This window comes from Rhinopithecus roxellana, chromosome 5, assembly GCF_007565055.1.
Source record: "Rhinopithecus roxellana isolate Shanxi Qingling chromosome 5, ASM756505v1, whole genome shotgun sequence".
NCBI lineage: Eukaryota > Metazoa > Chordata > Mammalia > Primates > Cercopithecidae > Rhinopithecus > Rhinopithecus roxellana.
In genome coordinates this window covers 28,910,217-28,928,169 of record NC_044553.1, presented here as the reverse complement: position 1 = coordinate 28,928,169, position 17,953 = coordinate 28,910,217, and the positions used below count along the sequence as shown (strand labels likewise).

At 51.9% G+C, this 17,953-nt stretch overlaps 1 protein-coding gene across 1 annotated transcript; it reads left to right on the top strand.

Annotated features, from left to right (window-relative positions):
* The first annotated feature begins 7,135 nt into the window (after positions 1-7,135).
* On the top strand, positions 7,136-16,768 carry LOC104666890 (VPS18 core subunit of CORVET and HOPS complexes). Its single transcript, XM_010369034.2, is given in 14 exon segments — positions 7,136-7,576; positions 8,654-8,795; positions 11,668-11,759; positions 11,905-12,198; positions 12,201-12,419; positions 12,422-12,514; positions 12,517-12,899; positions 12,901-13,017; positions 13,020-13,188; positions 13,191-13,285; positions 13,287-13,457; positions 13,459-13,662; positions 13,664-13,780; positions 15,425-16,768. Coding segments are annotated over 14 exon segments (2,913 nt in total). The 5' UTR covers positions 7,136-7,485; the 3' UTR covers positions 16,151-16,768.
* Positions 16,769-17,953: the final 1,185 nt, after the last annotated feature.

Sequence of the window (17,953 nt, the reverse complement as noted above, 5' to 3'; positions counted from 1 at the left end):
AAATGGGTGTGGTGCATTTTGGAAACATCCTTAGATCAGCATGACTGGGGCTCTGAGCGATGAAAACAGATGGAGTTTAACTGGGGATGGGGCAAAGGACTGCTAGGTTTTCTTTCTTAGTAAGTATTTTTTTTTTTTTTTTTTTTTTTTTTTTTTTTTTTTTTTTTGAGACAGCAGGCTCACTCTGTCACACAGGCTGGAGTGCAGTGGCACAATCTCAGCTCACGGCAACGTCTGCTTAGTGATTCTTCAGGCTCAGCCTCCTGAGTAGCTGGGACTACAGGCGTGCATCACCATGCCTGGCCAGAATTCCAAAGGATTTATGCAGATACTTCACCCTCAAGGAAGCAAAAACTCCCACCCTTAAGTGCAGGGTGTGTAGTGACTTCCTTCCAAACAGTACAGCATGGAGAGGAGGGAAAAGAGTAACTCTGTAGTGGAGAATCCTGACAAGCACTATCTTGGTCACGTGATCAATACCAATGGTGATAAGTCATGTTGATAGTGTGTATCCTTGATATAACAGAGAGGTGTTGATAATGGTTCTTTATCTCCCCAAACCCATAAATAGCCCTAGTCTAAACATGAAAAAAAAAATAGATGAATTATGAATTCCAACAGTCAGCATTCAACAAAATACTTGCCTAGTACTCAAAATTATCAAGGTAATCAAAACAAGGAACATCTGAAAAATTTAAACACTGCTAGTCAAGAGCAGTTCAAGGAGACATGACAACTGTTTTTCCCTGTACATAACCTGTGATAAAATTTAATTTATAAATTAGGTCCACTGTGAGGTTAACAACAATAATAATATAGGACAATTATAACAACAGACTGCAATAAAAGTTATGTAGGCTGGATGAGTTGGCTCACGCCTGTAATCCCAGCACTTTGGGAGGCCGAGGCAGGCAGATCACCTGAGGTTGGGAGTTTGAGACCAGCCTGACCAACATGGAGAAACCCCGTCTCTACTAAAAATACAAAATTATCTGGGCAGGGTTGCGCATGCCTGTAATCCCAGCTACTCTGGAGGCTGAGGCAGAAGAATCACTTGAACCTGGGAGGCGGAGGTTGTGGTGAGCAGAGATTGTGCCATTGCACTCCAGCCTAGGCAACAAGAGTGAAATTCCGTCCCAAAAAATAAAAAATAAAAATAAAAATAAAAGTTATGAGGCCGGGTGTGGTAGCTCACACCTGTAATCCCAACACTTTGGGAGGCTCAGGCGGCCAGATCACCTGAGGTCATGAGTTGGAGACCAGCCTGGCCAACATGGTGAGACTCCGTCTCTACTAAAAGTACTAAAATTAGCCAGGCATGGTGGTGGGTGCCTGTAGTCCCAGCTACTCGGGAGGCTGAGGCAGGAGAATTGCTTGAACCCAGGAGGTGGAGGTTGCAGTGAGCTGAGAACATGCCATAGCACTCTAGCCTGGGCAACAGAGCAAGACTCCATCTCAAAATAAATAAATAAATAGATAAATAAATAAATAAAAGTTATGTGAATGTGGTCTCTCTCTCTCAAAATATATTATTGTATTATCCACACCTATTTTCAGACTGCCATTGACTGCAGGCAACTGAAAGCCTGGAAAGCAAAACTACAGATAAGGGGAACTGCTGTACTTCAAATGGACACAGGCATCAATGAAAGAGCTTCCAGCAGGGTGCAGTGGCTGATGCCCGTAATCCCAGCACCTTGGGAGGCTGAGGCGGGAGGATCATGAGGTCGGGAGATGGAGACCATCCTGGCCAACATGGTGAAACCTGTCTCTACTAAAAATACAAAAATTAGCTGGGCATGGTGGCACGCACCTGTAGTCCCAGCTACTCAGGAGGCTCAGGCAGGAGAATCGCTTGAACCAGGGAGGCGGAGGTTGCAGTGAGCCGAGATTGCACCACTGCACTCCAGCCTGGTGACAGAGCCAGACTCTGTCTCAAAAAAAAAAAAGAAAAGAAAAGAAAAAAGAAAGAGCCTTCAGAGGCCAAAACAGGAACAATCTGAGCAATAATAGAAAGTAGTATTGGTGGGTTCTGGAAGTTAAAAATAAAAAATTTAAAATAGACCTGGAGCAGTGGCTCATGTCTGTAATCCCAGCACTTTGGGAGGCCGAGGCGGGTGGATCACCTGAGGTCAGGAATTCGAGACCAGCCTGGTTGGGTAAAACCTTATCTCTACTAAAAATACAAAACTTAGTCGGGCGTGGTGGCACACACCTGTAGTCCCAGCTATTCGGGAGACTGAGACATGAGAATTGCTTGAACCTGGGAGGTGGAGGTTGAGGTGAGCCAAGATTGCACCACTGCACTCCAGCCTGGCCAACAGAGTGAGACTCAGTCTCCAAAAAAAAAAAGGGGGAACAAAAGAAAAAAATGTTCATAATTCTATACTGATAAATAAACAGAAAAAGGGTGAAAAAAACTACATTTGAGAATCCTGAAGAACACTCCTTCAGCCAGGTAATCAAGAGTAAGATCAATAGTGATAAGTCAAGCTGATATGCACCCTTCATATAGTATGACGAGAATGCAGTGTGGAATGCTGGATGAGATCGTGTTCCAGAAAAAGGACATTCAAAGTAAGGGCCAGGCACGTTGGCTCATACCTGTAATCCCAGCACTTTGGGAGCCCAAAGCAGGCAGGTAGCTTGAGCTCAGAAGTTCAAGACCAGCCTGGGCAACATGGGAAAACCCTCTCTCTACAAAAAAAAAAAAACAAAAATTAGCTGGGTATGGTGGTGTGCACCTGTAGTCCACGCTACTTGGGGGGCTGAGGCAAGAGGATCGCTTGAGCCCAGGAGGTCAAGGCTGTCAGGCCAGGCCTGGTGGCTCACAGCTCACACCTGTAATCCCAACACTTTGGGAGGCCGGGCCGGGTGGATCACCTGAGGTCAGGAGCTCAAGACCAGCCTGGCCAACATGGTGAAACCCCATCTCTACTAAAAATACAAAAATTAGTCAGGCATGGTCGCGTATGTCTGTAATCCCAGCTACTCGGAAGGCTGAGGCAGGAGAATCACTTGAACCCAGGAGGCGGAAGTTGCAGTGAGCCACATCAAACTATTGCACTCTAGGCTGTGCGACAGAGCAAGTCTCTGTCTCAAAAAAACAAAAACAAAAAAAGAAAAAAGAAAAAAGGCTGCAGTGAGCCATGATTGAGCCAGTACACTACAGCCTGGGCTACAGAATGAGACCCTGTCTAAAAAAAGAAAAAGGCCGGGCGCGGTGGCTCAAGCCTGTAATGCCAGCACTTTGGGAGGCCGAGACGGGCGGATCACGAGGTCAGGAGATCGAGATCATCCTGGCTAACACGGTGAAACCCCGTCTCTACTAAAAATACAAAAAACTAGCCGGGCGACGTGGCGGGCGCCTGTAGTCCCAGCTACTTGGGAGGCTGAGACAGTAGAATGGCGTGAACCCGGGAGGCGGAGCTTGCAGTGAGCTGAGATCCAGCCACTGCACTCCAGCCTGGGCGGCAGAGCGAGACTCCGTCTCAAAAAAAAAAAAAAGAAAAAGAAAAAAACAAAAAACACTAAGGAAATTTGAATGGAATATGAACATCAGTTAATATCAGTTAACACTAAGTTAATTAATCAACTCCAACCAAAACATTCCCATGGCCCATTGAATAAATTTGCAACCTGGCCACAGCCTGCCTCATTCCCTCCAATCCCTAGCACTCCAGTGTTTTACCCCAAAATCACACTGTTTGCAGGTCATTGCTGTTTTTCTTTCCTTTTTCCTTTTCTTCTTTTTCCTTTTTTTTTCTTTCTCTTTCTCATTCTCTCTTTCTTTCTTTCGTTTTTTGAGGCAGAGTCTCATTCTGTCTCCCAGGCTGGAGTGTAGTGGCACAACCTTGGTTCACTGAAACCTCTGCTTCCCAGGTTCAAGCGATTCTCCTGCCTTAGCCTCTCGAGTACCTGGGACCACAGGCATGCACCACCACACCTGGCTAGTTTTTGTATTTCTTTTTTTTTTTTCTTTCCTTTTTTTTTTTTTTTTTTTTGAGACGGAGTCTCGCTCTGTCACCCAGGCTGGAGTGCAGTGGCCTGATCTCAGCTCACTGCAAGCTCCGCCTCCCGGGTTTATGCCATTCTCCTGCCTCAGCCTCCTGAGTAGCTGGGACTACAGGCGCCCGCCACCTCGCCCGGCTAGTTTTTTTTTTTTTTTTTTTTTTTTTTTTTTTTTTTTTTGTATTTTTTAGTAGAGACAGGGTTTCACCATGTTAGCCAGGATGGTCTCGATCTCCTGACCTCGTGATCCGCCCGTCTCGGCCTCCCAAAGTGCTGGCATTACAGGCTTGAGCCACCGCGCCCGGCCTAGGTTTTGTATTTCTAATAGAGACAGGGTTTTGCCATGTTGGCCAGGCTGGTCTCAAACTCCTGGACTCAAGTGATCCTTCCACCTCAGCCTCCTAAAGTGCTGGAATTACAGGTGTGAGCTACCATGCTCAGCCCTGCTCTTGGTTTTCTTGAGGACTGCATAATACCATCTCTTTTTGCCCTTAGAGGTACTACATGCTCTTCAAGTCTTAGGTCAAATTCAATTGCTTTCTTACACAGATCCTCTCTCTCACTGGCCTAGCAGTCAGCTGTTACCTGTCTCATGGCAACCACCACAATGACTCTGAGGACTAGAGGCTGGTGCATATGTCTCTAGCTACGAGTTCCCTAAGACACCTCTGTATCTTCATGCTCAGAAATCCCTGGGTTATTTCCTGCAGTTTCTATCAAAGTAAAATGTCCACACTGCATCATTAGGGGCCCCCAAGTGGCCAGGATAAGAAAAGCCAGCTGGGCACAGTGGCTCTCACATGTAATCCCAGCTACTGGGAAGGCTGAGACAGGAGAATGGCTTGAGCCCAGGTGTTTAGATGAGCTATGATCACACCACTGCACTCCAGCCTGGGTGACAGAGCAAGATCTCTAAAAAAACTTCTGAGGGATCCAGAGAGGCTTCAGGGAAGAGGAGGACTTGAGAGAGACTGTCAGATGAAAGTCACATTTAGAGTTTATTAAGCACATGCTCCATGTTGGCCATTATGCTATAGCAGTGAGCTTTCACATGGATCACCTCATTTACTTCTCAACACAGACCTAATAGGTAGGTATTTGTCTCTGTAGATGAGGAAAGTGAAGCTAAGAGCATCTACTGTGCAGTGTCACAGCTAGCAAGTGACTGGGCAGGAATAAGAGATACAGCTTGCCCTTGGAGATCATACATGCACTTCAAGCCTTGGGTCAAATTCAACTGCTTTCACACAGGAATCCTCTCTTTTGATGCCCTAGCAGTCATCCCTTACCTGTCTCATTGTAACTGCCACACTGATTCTGTGGCTCTCAAAGAATCCAAAGTCCAGCCTAAGGACTGAAGAATGAGTAGGTGGAGATGTACTGTGGTAATCAACGCATGAGGGAGACTGCACTGAGTCGGCCACAAACAGGATCCACCCAGGGCCTATCCCACACATCCCGGAGAGCAATGGAGCCAAATAAGGGGGTGCTGGGGACCCTTACGCCATAGCTGCAAGTACTCTGTGTCCCTAAGGCAGCACTCCTATGCTGACCTCCAGCTGCTGATGGGCTCCATGCGGCAGAGACAGCCCTCTGCACCTGCCAGACCTGAGGGCAGATGGCAGGTGACCTGGGGGTGAAGTGTTATGTATGGAGCAGGGCAGCTCCCTATCTGGGATCACTTTTCTTAGAGGAAGCCTCCTGCCTATTGTCCTGCTCCTGCACTTCCCTCCTGGCACCTGGCAACCTCAGGTGGGAAGGCCACATTGAGGCTGCAGGCTTGGTCAGGAGAAGCAGGACCCTGATGCGAAGGGAAATGAGGCTAGATGGCATACTTGTCACCTGCCCCAGGGCTAGTGCCCCTCCAAGCCAGAGAGCCCTCAGTAGGGCTGGTGAGAGTCAAAGTTCTCCGCATGTGGCCAGAAAGTTGAGCAAGAGTAACCCAACCACAAAAGGTATGGTGCAAACCTGGAAACTTCTGAGAGCAAAGAGATACTACTGTTAGTCGTTAGGTGGGGGCCGCCCAGCAAAGCCAGGACGGTGGCGACCCTAGTCCAGAGTCTTCCACTTTAGCAAGGTAGAATCCATCGGCCCCAGAAGGGAACAGACTCCATCTGGGTCGCCTAAGCAGGTGGGAGAGGAAAACCCAACCATAGTCGCGCCCCAGCCCTCGCAGGTCCCTGAGTGAAGGCTCCCCTCTCCACCTCAGGCTGGGTGGTCCCCGCCTTCACGCTTGCTCCCACTTGTCCCTCGTTCTTGATGGACTTGGCAGGCATTTGTTCCCTGCTCCTCCATGCTCTCACGGCGCCGTGGCCACGTCGCTGGGAACGCCCCACCAGGCCAGAGACATTTTCCGTCTGGTTCTCTGCCACGTCCCCAAAGCCTGAACAGTGCATGGTACATTGTGGACGCTCATTCGTGGAGCAAACGCCTGATGGATAATCTATCACTTGCTTTTCTAGTATGAATGGTCTATTTTAATGGGTCCAGCGACCCTGCTGCCTTTTCCAGGGCGGGGAGGGTTTGTCCTCATCTCTGTGACCCCAGCTGCCAGCCCAAGCCTGGGCACAGAGTAAGTGCTCAACCACATTTTGGTAAATGAGTAAATGGAAGTGGCCCAGCAACCCTCAGCCAAGGAGCCACTGTGGGGCAGGTCAGGGCGGTTCCTGGCACAGGGTTTCCCACTAGCCTGGCCACCAGCTCTGCTGTCTCCCGGAAGCTGGGGGCCTCTGGGTAAGGGAGAAGAGTGGCCAGGACTTCTCTGCGTGTGCCCTGTGACGGTGGGCCCGAGCCAGCGATTGGATTGAGGAACGGGAGGTTCTCCGAGGCTGTTTAGAAAGGTGGGAGCGGGAGCTGGTCCGGGAGGCTGGACAGACCATGAGAGGGAAGCACAGCCTGGGCACGAAAGCCAGGGCTGGGCGGCGCCAGGCCGGTGGGGAACGCGGGCTGAGAAAGCCGGGATTGCCTCCTGGTGTCGAAGCCTGGAACTGCAGCAGGGTCCTGGGGCTTGTGTTCGACAGCACTCGCCACACGCCCCGCCCGCAGCCCTCGTCTCGCTTTCTGCGGGCGCGCCGGGCGACGTTGTGCGCCAGCGTACGTGGGGCTCTGAGAACCCGGAAGTTACGTTTTAGGTCCGCGTCACGGGGGCGGGAGTCAGCTGAGCTGCAGGGGCGAGGTTGGGATCACCTGGGACCAGCTGAAGGGAGCCTGTGATCTTTTGTTGGGGGTGGGGCGGCGGGGAGTAGGGTGCAAGACTGCGCCAGATTCAAGGGCGAGGACTGCCCGATTATCTCGCTGCATAAGGCAAGAGCAAGAGGATCCTCAGGATTTTAAAGAGGAGGCGAAGGTTGCAGGTTCCCAGGATCTGTCAGAGGCTGGGGAGTTATAGCTTCCATTCTGGGGCGACGGGGACCCCGGGGGGGAGCCCTTTTGTAATCCCCAGACCCCGGACAAAGGGCCCAGAGGCCGGGCACCATGGCGTCCATCCTGGATGAGTACGAGAACTCGCTGTCCCGCTCGGCCGTCTTGCAGCCCGGCTGCCCTAGCGTGGGCATCCCCCACTCGGGTAAGGAAGAGGAGGGTGCCGCTGCCCCTTTCGGCTCTCCTAGCATTTGCGTGGGAGCAGCGGGGAGGGCAGCTCCAGGAGCTCGAGGTCGTCCCCTGGGCCATGCCTTCCGGGTCTAGGCCCCTGATTCTCCTCAGGCTCTCTTGGCCCCCAGCTGGTGGATAGTCAAAGTTTGAAAGAGCTAGGGGAGCAGCGGCCGTGATCTAGGCTCTACCGCTAGGGTCCTTTTGAGAGGGAATTGGGGCCCAGATAAGGAAGTACTCACCTACAGGGCGCAGTTGGGCTGTTGGGAGAACTTAGAATGGGCTCCCGGCTTCTGCTGATGCTTCTCCCACCAGGCCTCTTCTGGAGGTGGGAGGGAAGGAATGGGCAAAGAAAGCGGTGAAGGCGGAATATTGCAGAAGAAGAAGGGAGGGTCCCAGAGGGAATTTTGTCGCTGAACAGGGGAAAATGGAGATTAAATCTTTTCGACCTTGGCTATAGCTGGGTGCAGTCTGGAGTTTTGGGACGTTTTTTGTAGAAAGTAGTGAGTCTCCAGGAGAATGAGGGCATAGGGAGCCCTGGGGAACTGTTCCAGTGAGTGGTGTTAACGAATTGCAGCTGCTTTCACTCTAGTCTTTACCCTCATTCAGTGCTCAAAATATCCCAGCACTTGCCAACTCTACACTGAGGCCCATTACCGCATGGGCAGGGAGGGGGGTAGAGAATGGGGCTATACTACTTTCGTTAAGCTGGGATTGCTGGGCCAAAGACCTGATAAGGGAGAATGCCCAGACCACCAGTCCCATCCCATCCCCACCCAGCCCCATTACCGCTGGGAGCAGGTACATCATGCTTGACAGCATCTTAAGGGTTCAAAGAATCAACCCCTCACTGCTGTCAGAGTGTGGAAAGAGCCCCAGACCTCTAATGTAAAGGTGACCAGCAAACGACTTGATATCAAACTATTTGTTAACCAAGGTCCTGGGGACAGGAATATGTCAGGAGAGTGGCGAGGAGCACCGTGGTGTTTTTCTGCCTCTCCTGACCCTTCATCTCTCTCTTCCATAGCTAATCTTGTCATTCCTTACCTGTTAGGGTATGTGAATGCCCAGCTGGAGAAGGAAGTGCCCATCTTCACAAAGCAGCGCATTGACTTCACCCCTTCCGAGCGCATCACCAGTCTTGTCGTCTCCAGCAATCAGCTCTGCATGAGCCTGGGCAAGGATACACTGCTCCGGTAATCAAGGGCTCACAGAGCTTAGGAGTAGGGACTAGAGAGGTGTTTGGGGACTATTAACTCCTGGGGCCTTTCTTCCATTCCAGGCAAGTAAAGCAGTGAATTTGGAGTTTTCAGGAAATATCCTATCCCTTTCCAAAGAGAGCAATACTTTGTAGTGGGTAGTGGTTGAGAATCTGGCCTGGCAGGGCATGGTGGCTCAAGAATCTGGCCTGGCAGGGCATGGTGGCTCACACCTATAATCTCAGCACTTTGGGAGGCCCAGACAAGAGGATCACATGAGATCAGGAGTTTGAAACTAGCTTGAGCAACATAGTGAGACACCCATCTCTACCAAACAAATTTTTTAAAATTAGCCAGGTGTAGTGGTGCAGTCCCAACTACCGGGGAGGCCGAGGCAAGAGGATCACTTGAGCCCAGGAGTTCAAGGCTTGCAGTGAGCTGTGTTTGCATCACTGTACTCCTGTCTCTTTAAAAAAAAAAAAAAAAAGCCCCAGGCACAGTGGCTTACACCTGTAATTCCAGCACTTTGGAAGGCTGAGGAGGGTGGATCACCTGAGGTCAGGAGTTCCAGACCAGCCTGGCCAACATGGTGAAACCTGTTTCTACTAAAAATACAAAAATTAGCTGGGCATTGTGGTGGGCGCCTGTAATCTCAGCTACTAGGGAGGCTGAGGCAGGAGAATTGCTGGAACCCGAGAGCCAGAAGTTGCAGTGAGCCATGCCATTGAACTCCAGCTGGGTGACAACAGGGAGACTCTGATTAAAAAAAAAAAAAAAAAAAAAGGAAAAGGGAAAAAAAAAAAAAGCTGTTTAGGAGTGTGGAGTGTAGACATAAGAGTATGATTGCAGCATTCTTGTGGTAGGAAAAACTGGATCCAAGCTGAATGCCCATCAACGGGAAAATGGTTGATTAAATTGTAGTTCAGCCATAAAATAGAATATAATGCAGCTGTTTAAAAAAAGAATTATCCTGGCTGGGCGTGGTGGCTCACGCCTATAATCCCAACACTTTGGGAGGCTGAGGCAGGCAGACCACCTGAGGTCAGGAGTTCAAGACCAGCCTGGCCAACATGGAGAAACTCCATCTCTACTAAAAATACAAAATTAGCCATGTGTGGTGGCGCATGCCTGTAATCCCAGCTACTTGGGAGGCTGAGGCAAGAGAATGGCTTGAACCCGGGAGGCAGAGGTTGCAGTGAGCCGAGACCATGCCACCGCACTCTAGCCTGGGTGATAAGAGTGAGACTCTGTCTCAAAAAAAAGAAGAGTTATCCTGGAAAACTGGGTTTGGGGGTGAAAAAAAACCAGTTAGAGCTATATCGATTGACTAGTGGGATGCTCACGAAATATCATTAATTTACAAATTAAGACACATACACATATATGCAATATGAAGGCATTTTTGTAATAGCAACAAAACCACCCTATTTGTGTTATGAGTATGAAAAAAGATGTTAACATGAGTTTTCTCAGTGGGGAATAACAGGAGTTTGAGAAGAAAATTAAGTCATTCTTTATACATCTTTGCGTCGATTCTTTAGTTAGAACAAGCATATAATTTGGAAAGACTTTCATAAAGAGAATATAAACAGGAGTACTCCTCAAGGTTTTTGTCAAGATGGATTGAGATAATACTAGACTGATGAAGCTTTCGGCATGGGGCTTGGTATGCAAAAGTGCCCAGTAACTATGAGCTGCTCTTCGTTGCTCCCTTCTTAACCCAGCAGTCTGGGATATCTCTGCCTGTCTTCCCAGATGCACTGGAGATCTTTTGGTTTTTTCCCCCAAGTCTGATTGAGTCTTCAATGGAGATTTTTTGAGCAGATGGGAAAATCTTCTCCTTAGTGATTTCTCAAAATAAGGTGAGGGAGCTTGCAGAGCTAAGGGGGTTTTTTTGTTGTTTTTTTTTTTTGAGACGGAGTCTTGCTGTCGCCCAGGCTGCAGTGCAGTGGTTGCCATCTCAGCTCACTGCAAGCTCCGCTTGCCGGGTTCACACCATTCTCTTGCCTCAGCCTCCCGAGTAGCTGGGACCACAGGCGCCCGGCTAATTTTTTGTATTTTTAGTAGAGATGGAGTTTCACTGTGTTAGCCAGGATGGTCTCGATCGCCTGACCTCGTGATTCGACACCTCAGCCTCCCAGAGTGCTGGGATTACAGGTGTGAACCACCACGCCTGGCCTATTTGTCTTTTTTTTCTTTTTCCCCCTTTTTGTGGAGAACATGGTCTTGCTATATTGCCTAGGCAGGTCTCAAACTCCTGGGCTCAAGCTGTCCTCTCGCCTCTGCCTCCCTAAAAGCTGAGATGACAGGTGTGAGCCACTGCGCCTAGCAAGAGAGTTCTTAAGTAGGACCCAGGGCTGGCAAGAGAGTTCTTAAGTAGGGCCCAGGGCTACTCCATAGGCAGAGCTTCTGTATTCAGCAATTTTTTTTTTTTTTTTTTTTTTTTTTTTTTTGAGATAGAGTCTCACTCTGTTGCCCAGGTTGGAATGCAGTGGTGCAGTCTCAGCTGACTGCAACCTCTGCCTCCAGGCTCAGATGATCTCCCACCTCAGCCTCCGGAATAGCTGGACCACAGGTGTGTCCACCACACCCGGCTACTATTTTTTGTATTTTTTGTAGAGATGGGATTTCACCATGTTGCCCAGTCTGGCCTCAAACTCCTGAGCTTAAGCAATCTACCCGCCTCGGACTCCCAAAGTGCTGGGATTACAGGCCTGAGCCACTGTACCTGGCCTGTATTCAGCATCTTATGTGTAGATGTAGACTTCAGGGAAGAAAGTCTATGGCTTTTATCAGATTATTAAAGAGGTTCATGATCCAAAAAAGGATCTTCCCTTCTCTAGAGTGATAGTGACGCTTGTCCCCACAGCATTGACTTGGGTAAGGCAAGTGAGCCCAACCACGTGGAGCTGGGACGTAAGGATGACGCAAAAGTTCACAAGATGTTCCTTGACCATACGGGTAAGTGACAGTGGAGATCCGAGGAGGGGGCCTCTGGTCAGTCACTGCCTGGGTGGGTGGGCTCTGAGGGTGGTGTGGGGGCCAGGAGGAGGCTGAGAGTGGGAATGGCAGCATCCACTGGGGTGCCATACTCTCCCCACTCCAGGCTCTCACTTGCTGATTGCCCTGAGCAGCACGGAGGTCCTCTACGTGAACCGAAACGGACAGAAGGTACGGCCACTAGCACGCTGGAAGGGGCAGCTGGTGGAGAGTGTGGGTTGGAACAAGGCACTGGGCACCGAGAGCAGCACAGGCCCCATCCTGGTCGGGACTGCCCAAGGCCACATCTTCGAAGCAGAGCTCTCAGCCAGCGAAGGTGGGCTTTTCGGCCCTGCTCCGGATCTCTACTTCCGCCCGTTGTACGTGCTCAATGAAGAAGGGGGTCCAGCACCTGTGTGCTCCCTGAGGCCGAGCGGGGCCCTGATGGGCGTAGCTTCGTTATTGCCACCACTCGGCAGCGCCTCTTCCAGTTCATAGGCCGAGCAGCAGAGGGGGCTGAGGCCCAGGGTTTCTCAGGGCTCTTTGCAGCTTACACGGACCATCCACCCCCATTCCGTGAGTTTCCCAGCAACCTGGGCTACAGTGAGCTGGCCTTCTACACTCCCAAGCTGCGCTCCGCACCCGGGCCTTTGCCTGGATGATGGGGGATGGTGTGTTATATGGGGCATTGGACTGTGGACGCCCTGACTCTCTGCTGAGCGAGGAGCGAGTCTGGGAGTACCAGAGGGGGTAGGGCCTGGGGCCAGCCCACCCCTAGCCATCGTCTTGACCCAGTTCCACTTCCTGCTGCTGCTGGCAGACCGGGTGGAGGCAGTGTGCACACTGACTGGGCAGGTGGTGCTGCGGGATCACTTCCTGGAGAAATTTGGGCCACTGAAGCACATGGTGAAGGACTCCTCCACAGGCCAGCTGTGGGCCTACACTGAGCGGGCTGTCTTCCGCTACCATGTGCAACGGGAGGCCCGAGATGTCTGGCGCACCTATCTGGACATGAACCGCTTTGATCTGGCCAAAGAGTATTGCCGAGAGCGGCCTGACTGCCTGGACACGGTCCTGGCCCGGGAGGCCGATTTCTGCTTTCGCCAGCGTCGCTACCTGGAGGAGCGCACGCTGCTATGCCCTGACCCAGAGCTACTTTGAGGAGATTGCCCTCAAGTTCCTGGAAGCCCGACAGGAGGAGGCTCTGGCTGAGTTCCTGCAGCGAAAAACTGGCCAGTTTGAAGGCAAGCCGAGCGTACCCAGGCCACACTGCTGACCACCTGGCTGACAGAGCTCTACCTGAGCCGGCTTGGGGCTCTACAGGCGACCCAGAGGGCCCTGACCCTCTACCGAGAAGAAACCAAGGAATGCTTTCGTACCTTCCTCAGCAGCCCCCGCCACAAAGAGTGGCTCTTGCCAGCCGGGCCTCTATCCATGAGCTGCTCGCCAGTCATGGGGACACAGAGCACATGGTATACTTTGCAGTGATCATGCAGGACTATGAGCGGGGTGGTAGCTTACCACTGTCAGCACGAGGCCTATGAGGAGGCCCTGGCTGTGCTCGCCCGCCACCGCGACCCCCAGCTCTTCTACAAGTTCTCACCCATCCTCATCCGTCACATCCCCCGCCAGCTTGTAGATGCCTGGATTGAGCTGGGCAGCCGGCTGGATGCTCGGCAGCATCATCCCTGCCCTGGTGAACTACAGTCAGGGTGGTGAGGTCCAGCAGGTGAGCCAGGCAATCCGCTACATGGAGTTCTGCGTGAACGTGCTGGGGGAGACTGAGCAGGCCATACACAACTACCTGCTGTCGCTGTATGCCCGTGGCCGGCCGGACTCACTGCTGGCTTATCTCGAGCAGGCTGGGGCCAGCCCACACCGGGTTGCATTACGACCTCAAGTATGCGCTGCGGCTCTGTGCTGAGCATGGCCCACACCGCGCTTGTGTCCACGTCTACAAGGTCCTGGAGCTGTATGAGGAGGCCGTGGACCTGGCCCTGCAGGTAAGCCAGTGCATCTTGACTCCAGCTGGGAGAGGGACCCAAAGAGCAGCAGCTCTTTGTGGAAGGGCTTGGGAGGCCGTGGCTAGAGGGTGTTGGCTTCCCTTGCAGAGAAGGACGGTTAAGAGCTGGACTGTTAAGTCAGATTTGAATTCTGGCCATTTCACTTACTAAGCTGTGTGACCTTGGGCTAGTTTCTGAACCTCTCTGTGCTCAGATTATTCGGCCACAAAAGGGGGGTCAGTGTTATAGTACATTTACCTCATAGGGGTGATAAAGTTCTGTGTATGAAAAGTACTCAGAGCCGGGTGTGGTGGCTCGTGCCTGTAATCCCAGCACTTTGGGAGGCCAAGACAGGCGGATCACAGGGTCAGGAGTTCGAGACCAGCCTGACCCAACATGGTGAAGCCCCATCTCTACTAAAAGTATAAAAATTAGCCAGGCATTATGGTGCACGCCTGTAATCCCAGCTACTCAGGAGGGCTGAGGCAGGAGAGTCGCTAAAACCTGGGAGGTGGAGGTTGCAGTGAGCTGAGATCATGCCATTGCACTCCAGCCTGGGTGACAGAGCAAGACTCCATCTCAAAAAAAAAAAAAAAAAGAAGAAAAGAAAAGTACTCAGGGCAGTGCGGTGGCTCATGCCTATAATCACAGCACTTTGGGAGGCCAAGGTGGGCGGATCACCTGAAGTCAGGAGTTCGAGACCAGCCTGGCCAGCGTTACTAACCCTGTCTCTACTAAAAATATAAAAATTAGCTGGGCGTGGTCGCCCGCACCTGTAATTCCAGCTACTTGGCCGAGGCAGGAGAATCACTTGAACCTGGGAGAAGGAGGTGTCAGTGAACCGAAATCGTACACCACACTCCAGCCCGGGCAACAGAGTGAGATTCTGTCTCAAAAAGAAAAAAAGAAAAGTAGTTAGAAACAGTGCCTGGTACATACACGTAGCAGAAGAGGAAGGTGCTGATTTACACTTCTCAAACCATGAATTGTCACCTGCCTTAGCATCACATGAAGTGCTATTTAACATGCAAATTCCTAGGCCGTGAACTCAGGACTTTACTGAATCAGAATGTTTGGGGACGGGCTCAAAATTTGTATTTTGAGTATGTTTCCCAGGTGATTTCTTTCTTTTTTTTTTTTTTTTTCTTTTTTTTTGAGACGGAAGTCTCGCTCTGTCGCCCCAGACTGGAGTGCAGTGGCCCAATCTTGGCTCACTGCCAGCTCCACCTCCAGGTTCACGCCATTTTCCTGGCTCAGCCTCCCGAGTAGCTGGGATTATAGGTGCCTTGCCACAACGCCCGGCTAATTTTTTTTGTTATTTTTAGTAGAGATGGGGTTTCACCGTGTTAGCCAGGATGGTCTCGATCGCCTGACCTTGTGATCCGCCTGCCTCGGCCTCTAAAGTGCTGGGATTACAGGCGTGAAGCCACTGTGCCCAGCCTCCCAGGTGATTTCTAATTCACTAAAATTGGAGCCCTACTACTCTAAGTAAGCTTTTACATAGCTGTGGCAGGGGCAGGCCCCCTTGCTTTCGGGAGTGCTGGGAATCCTGCCTCGGGGCCTCTCCTCGGCCATCTCTCTCTCCCATAGTCTACATGCTGGGCAGGAAGGGGCTTGGCCCTAAAGCTCCTGCTCTCCCCACAGGTGGACGTGGACCTGGCCAAGCAGTGTGCAGACCTGCCCGAGGAGGATGAGGAATTGCGCAAGAAGCTGTGGCTGAAGATCGCACGGCACGTGGTGCAGGAGGAGGAAGATGTGCAGACAGCCATGGCTTGCCTGGCTAGCTGCCCCTTGCTCAAGATTGAGGATGTGCTGCCCTTCTTTCCTGATTTCGTCACCATCGACCACTTCAAGGAGGCGATCTGCAGCTCACTTAAGGCCTACAACCACCACATCCAGGAGCTGCAGCGGGAGATGGAAGAGGCTACAGCCAGTGCCCAGCGCATCCGGCGAGACCTGCAGGAGCTGCGGGGCCGTTACGGCACTGTGGAGCCCCAGGACAAATGTGCCACCTGCGACTTCCCCCTGCTCAACCGCCCTTTTTACCTCTTCCTCTGTGGCCATATGTTCCATGCTGACTGCCTGCTGCAGGCCGTGCGACCTGGCCTGCCAGCCTACAAGCAGGCCCGGCTGGAGGAGCTGCAGAGGAAGCTGGGGGCTGCTCCACCCCCAGCCAAGGGCTCTGCCCGGGCCAAGGAGGCCGAGGGTGGGGCTGCCACTGCAGGCCCCAGCCGGGAACAGCTCAAGGCTGACCTGGATGAGTTGGTGGCCGCTGAGTGTGTGTACTGTGGGGAGTTGATGATCCGCTCTATTGACCGGCCGTTCATCGACCCCCAGCGCTATGAGGAGGAGCAGCTCAGTTGGCTGTAGGAGGGTGTCACCTTTGATGGGGGTGGGCAGTGGGAGCAGCGGCTTGAACCCACTTGGGAAGGCTGCCTCCCAGGCTCTGCTAAGTCATCTTGCAATTGCCCCACTGTCACCATGTTGACGGGAGCAGAGTAGTGCTGTTGGCCAGGAGGTGTCAGGTGTGAGTGTATTCTGCCAGCTTTTCATGCTGTTCTTAAAGCTGCAGTTATGCCAGACCATTAACGTGCCTCCTGGTAGAGGCCCTTTACCTGGAGAAGTCAGAAATCTGACCCAGTTCCACCCCTGCCTCTAGCAGCTCTTTTGTCCCTGTCATTCCCCACACACATCCTGTTCACCTCGAGAGAGAGAGAGCACCTTTCTTCTGTCTGTTCACTCTGTGGCCTCTGAACTCCAGCTCTTCTCCCTCAGAAGAAGCCTTCTCTTCCACCTGCCTGTAGATGTCCCAGAAGTGAGAAGGCAGCCTTCGAAGTCCTGGGCACTGGGTGAGAAAGTGATGCTAGTGGGGGCATGCTTTTATGCACACTGGGGCTCCAGTGTGAAGGGTGCCCTGGTGCTGAGGCCTTGTGGAGGATGGTGGGTGATGGTGATGGAGGTGGAGAGCATTAAACTGTCTGCACTGCACTGGTGGCTTTGTGTTGATGCTGGGCCAAGTGGTGTGTGAGTGATCTCCAGGGGGGCTGGAGTGTCACAGGGAGGCTTCCAGGCCCTATATGCCCCCATACCTTGGCACACGGTCCTTCACCTTGTCCCCCAACTCTACCTCTCCAGGGCTCATTGGGGATTGCAGCCAACCAGCCTGAATTGGGAAGCAGGGGCAGTTCTTCCCTTTGGCCAGCAGATGGTGCTGCTCCCCACAGAATCCTTTTGCTTTCGGCCAACTGGGAGCAGTGATTTCTGTCACTCTGTTAGTGCTTGCTTCCTCCCTACTTGTCCCAAGAATTTTCTTGGAGTCAGCCGAGTGTGGTGGGTCAAGCCTGTAATCCCAGGACTTTGGGAGGCCAAGGTGGGCGGATCACGAGGTCAGGAGTTGGAGACCATCCTGGCTAACATGGTGAAACCCCGTCTCTACTAAAAAATACAAAAATTTAGCCGGGCGTGGTGGCGGGCGCCTATAGTCCCAGCTGCTTGGGAGGCTGAGGCAGGAGAATGGCGTGAACCCGGGAGACGGAGTTTGCATGAGCTAAGATCACGCCACTGCACTCCAGCCTGGGCGAAAAAAAAAAAAAAATTTCTTGGAGTCTCCACTGTCTAACCATAACTTGAAGCCCCTCATTCTTCCTCCCTCAAGTAGCCCTCAGGCATGCTAGACTTTGCTTGCCCCTCTGCCAGCTTGGATCCCTGCCTTCCCCGCTCCTGCCTGGCTTTAAGACAACCCTACCACTGTCTACCATTTAACTACAATGTTGAGGCCCAGCATGAAGGTGAAACTGCTGTGGCCTGTATCCATGGCATTTGGCGGATATGTTTCTCATCTTGCTCCTGTGACCTGCTCCTCCCCGCAAATTACACATCTTCAGTTGTGGCTAAATCCTAGGGAGTCCTGGAGTGGGGCCTCCCTGTGACATCAGCAGAGCACCCTTTGCCCTGTGGACTGGTGTTCACAGTGCACTGCCCAGCTCTGTGGGTGTGATCTATCAGCTGGCAAAACAGTTCCTGCAGTCAGGCCAACATCACTGGCCACTGCAGGCTGTTTTCCCTCTTCCTAGCCAGGCATGGGGTCTCACACTTGTAGTCTTAGCTACTTAGGAGGATGGTTTGAGCCCAAGAGGTGAAGCTGCAGTGAATTATGAATGTGCCACTGCACTT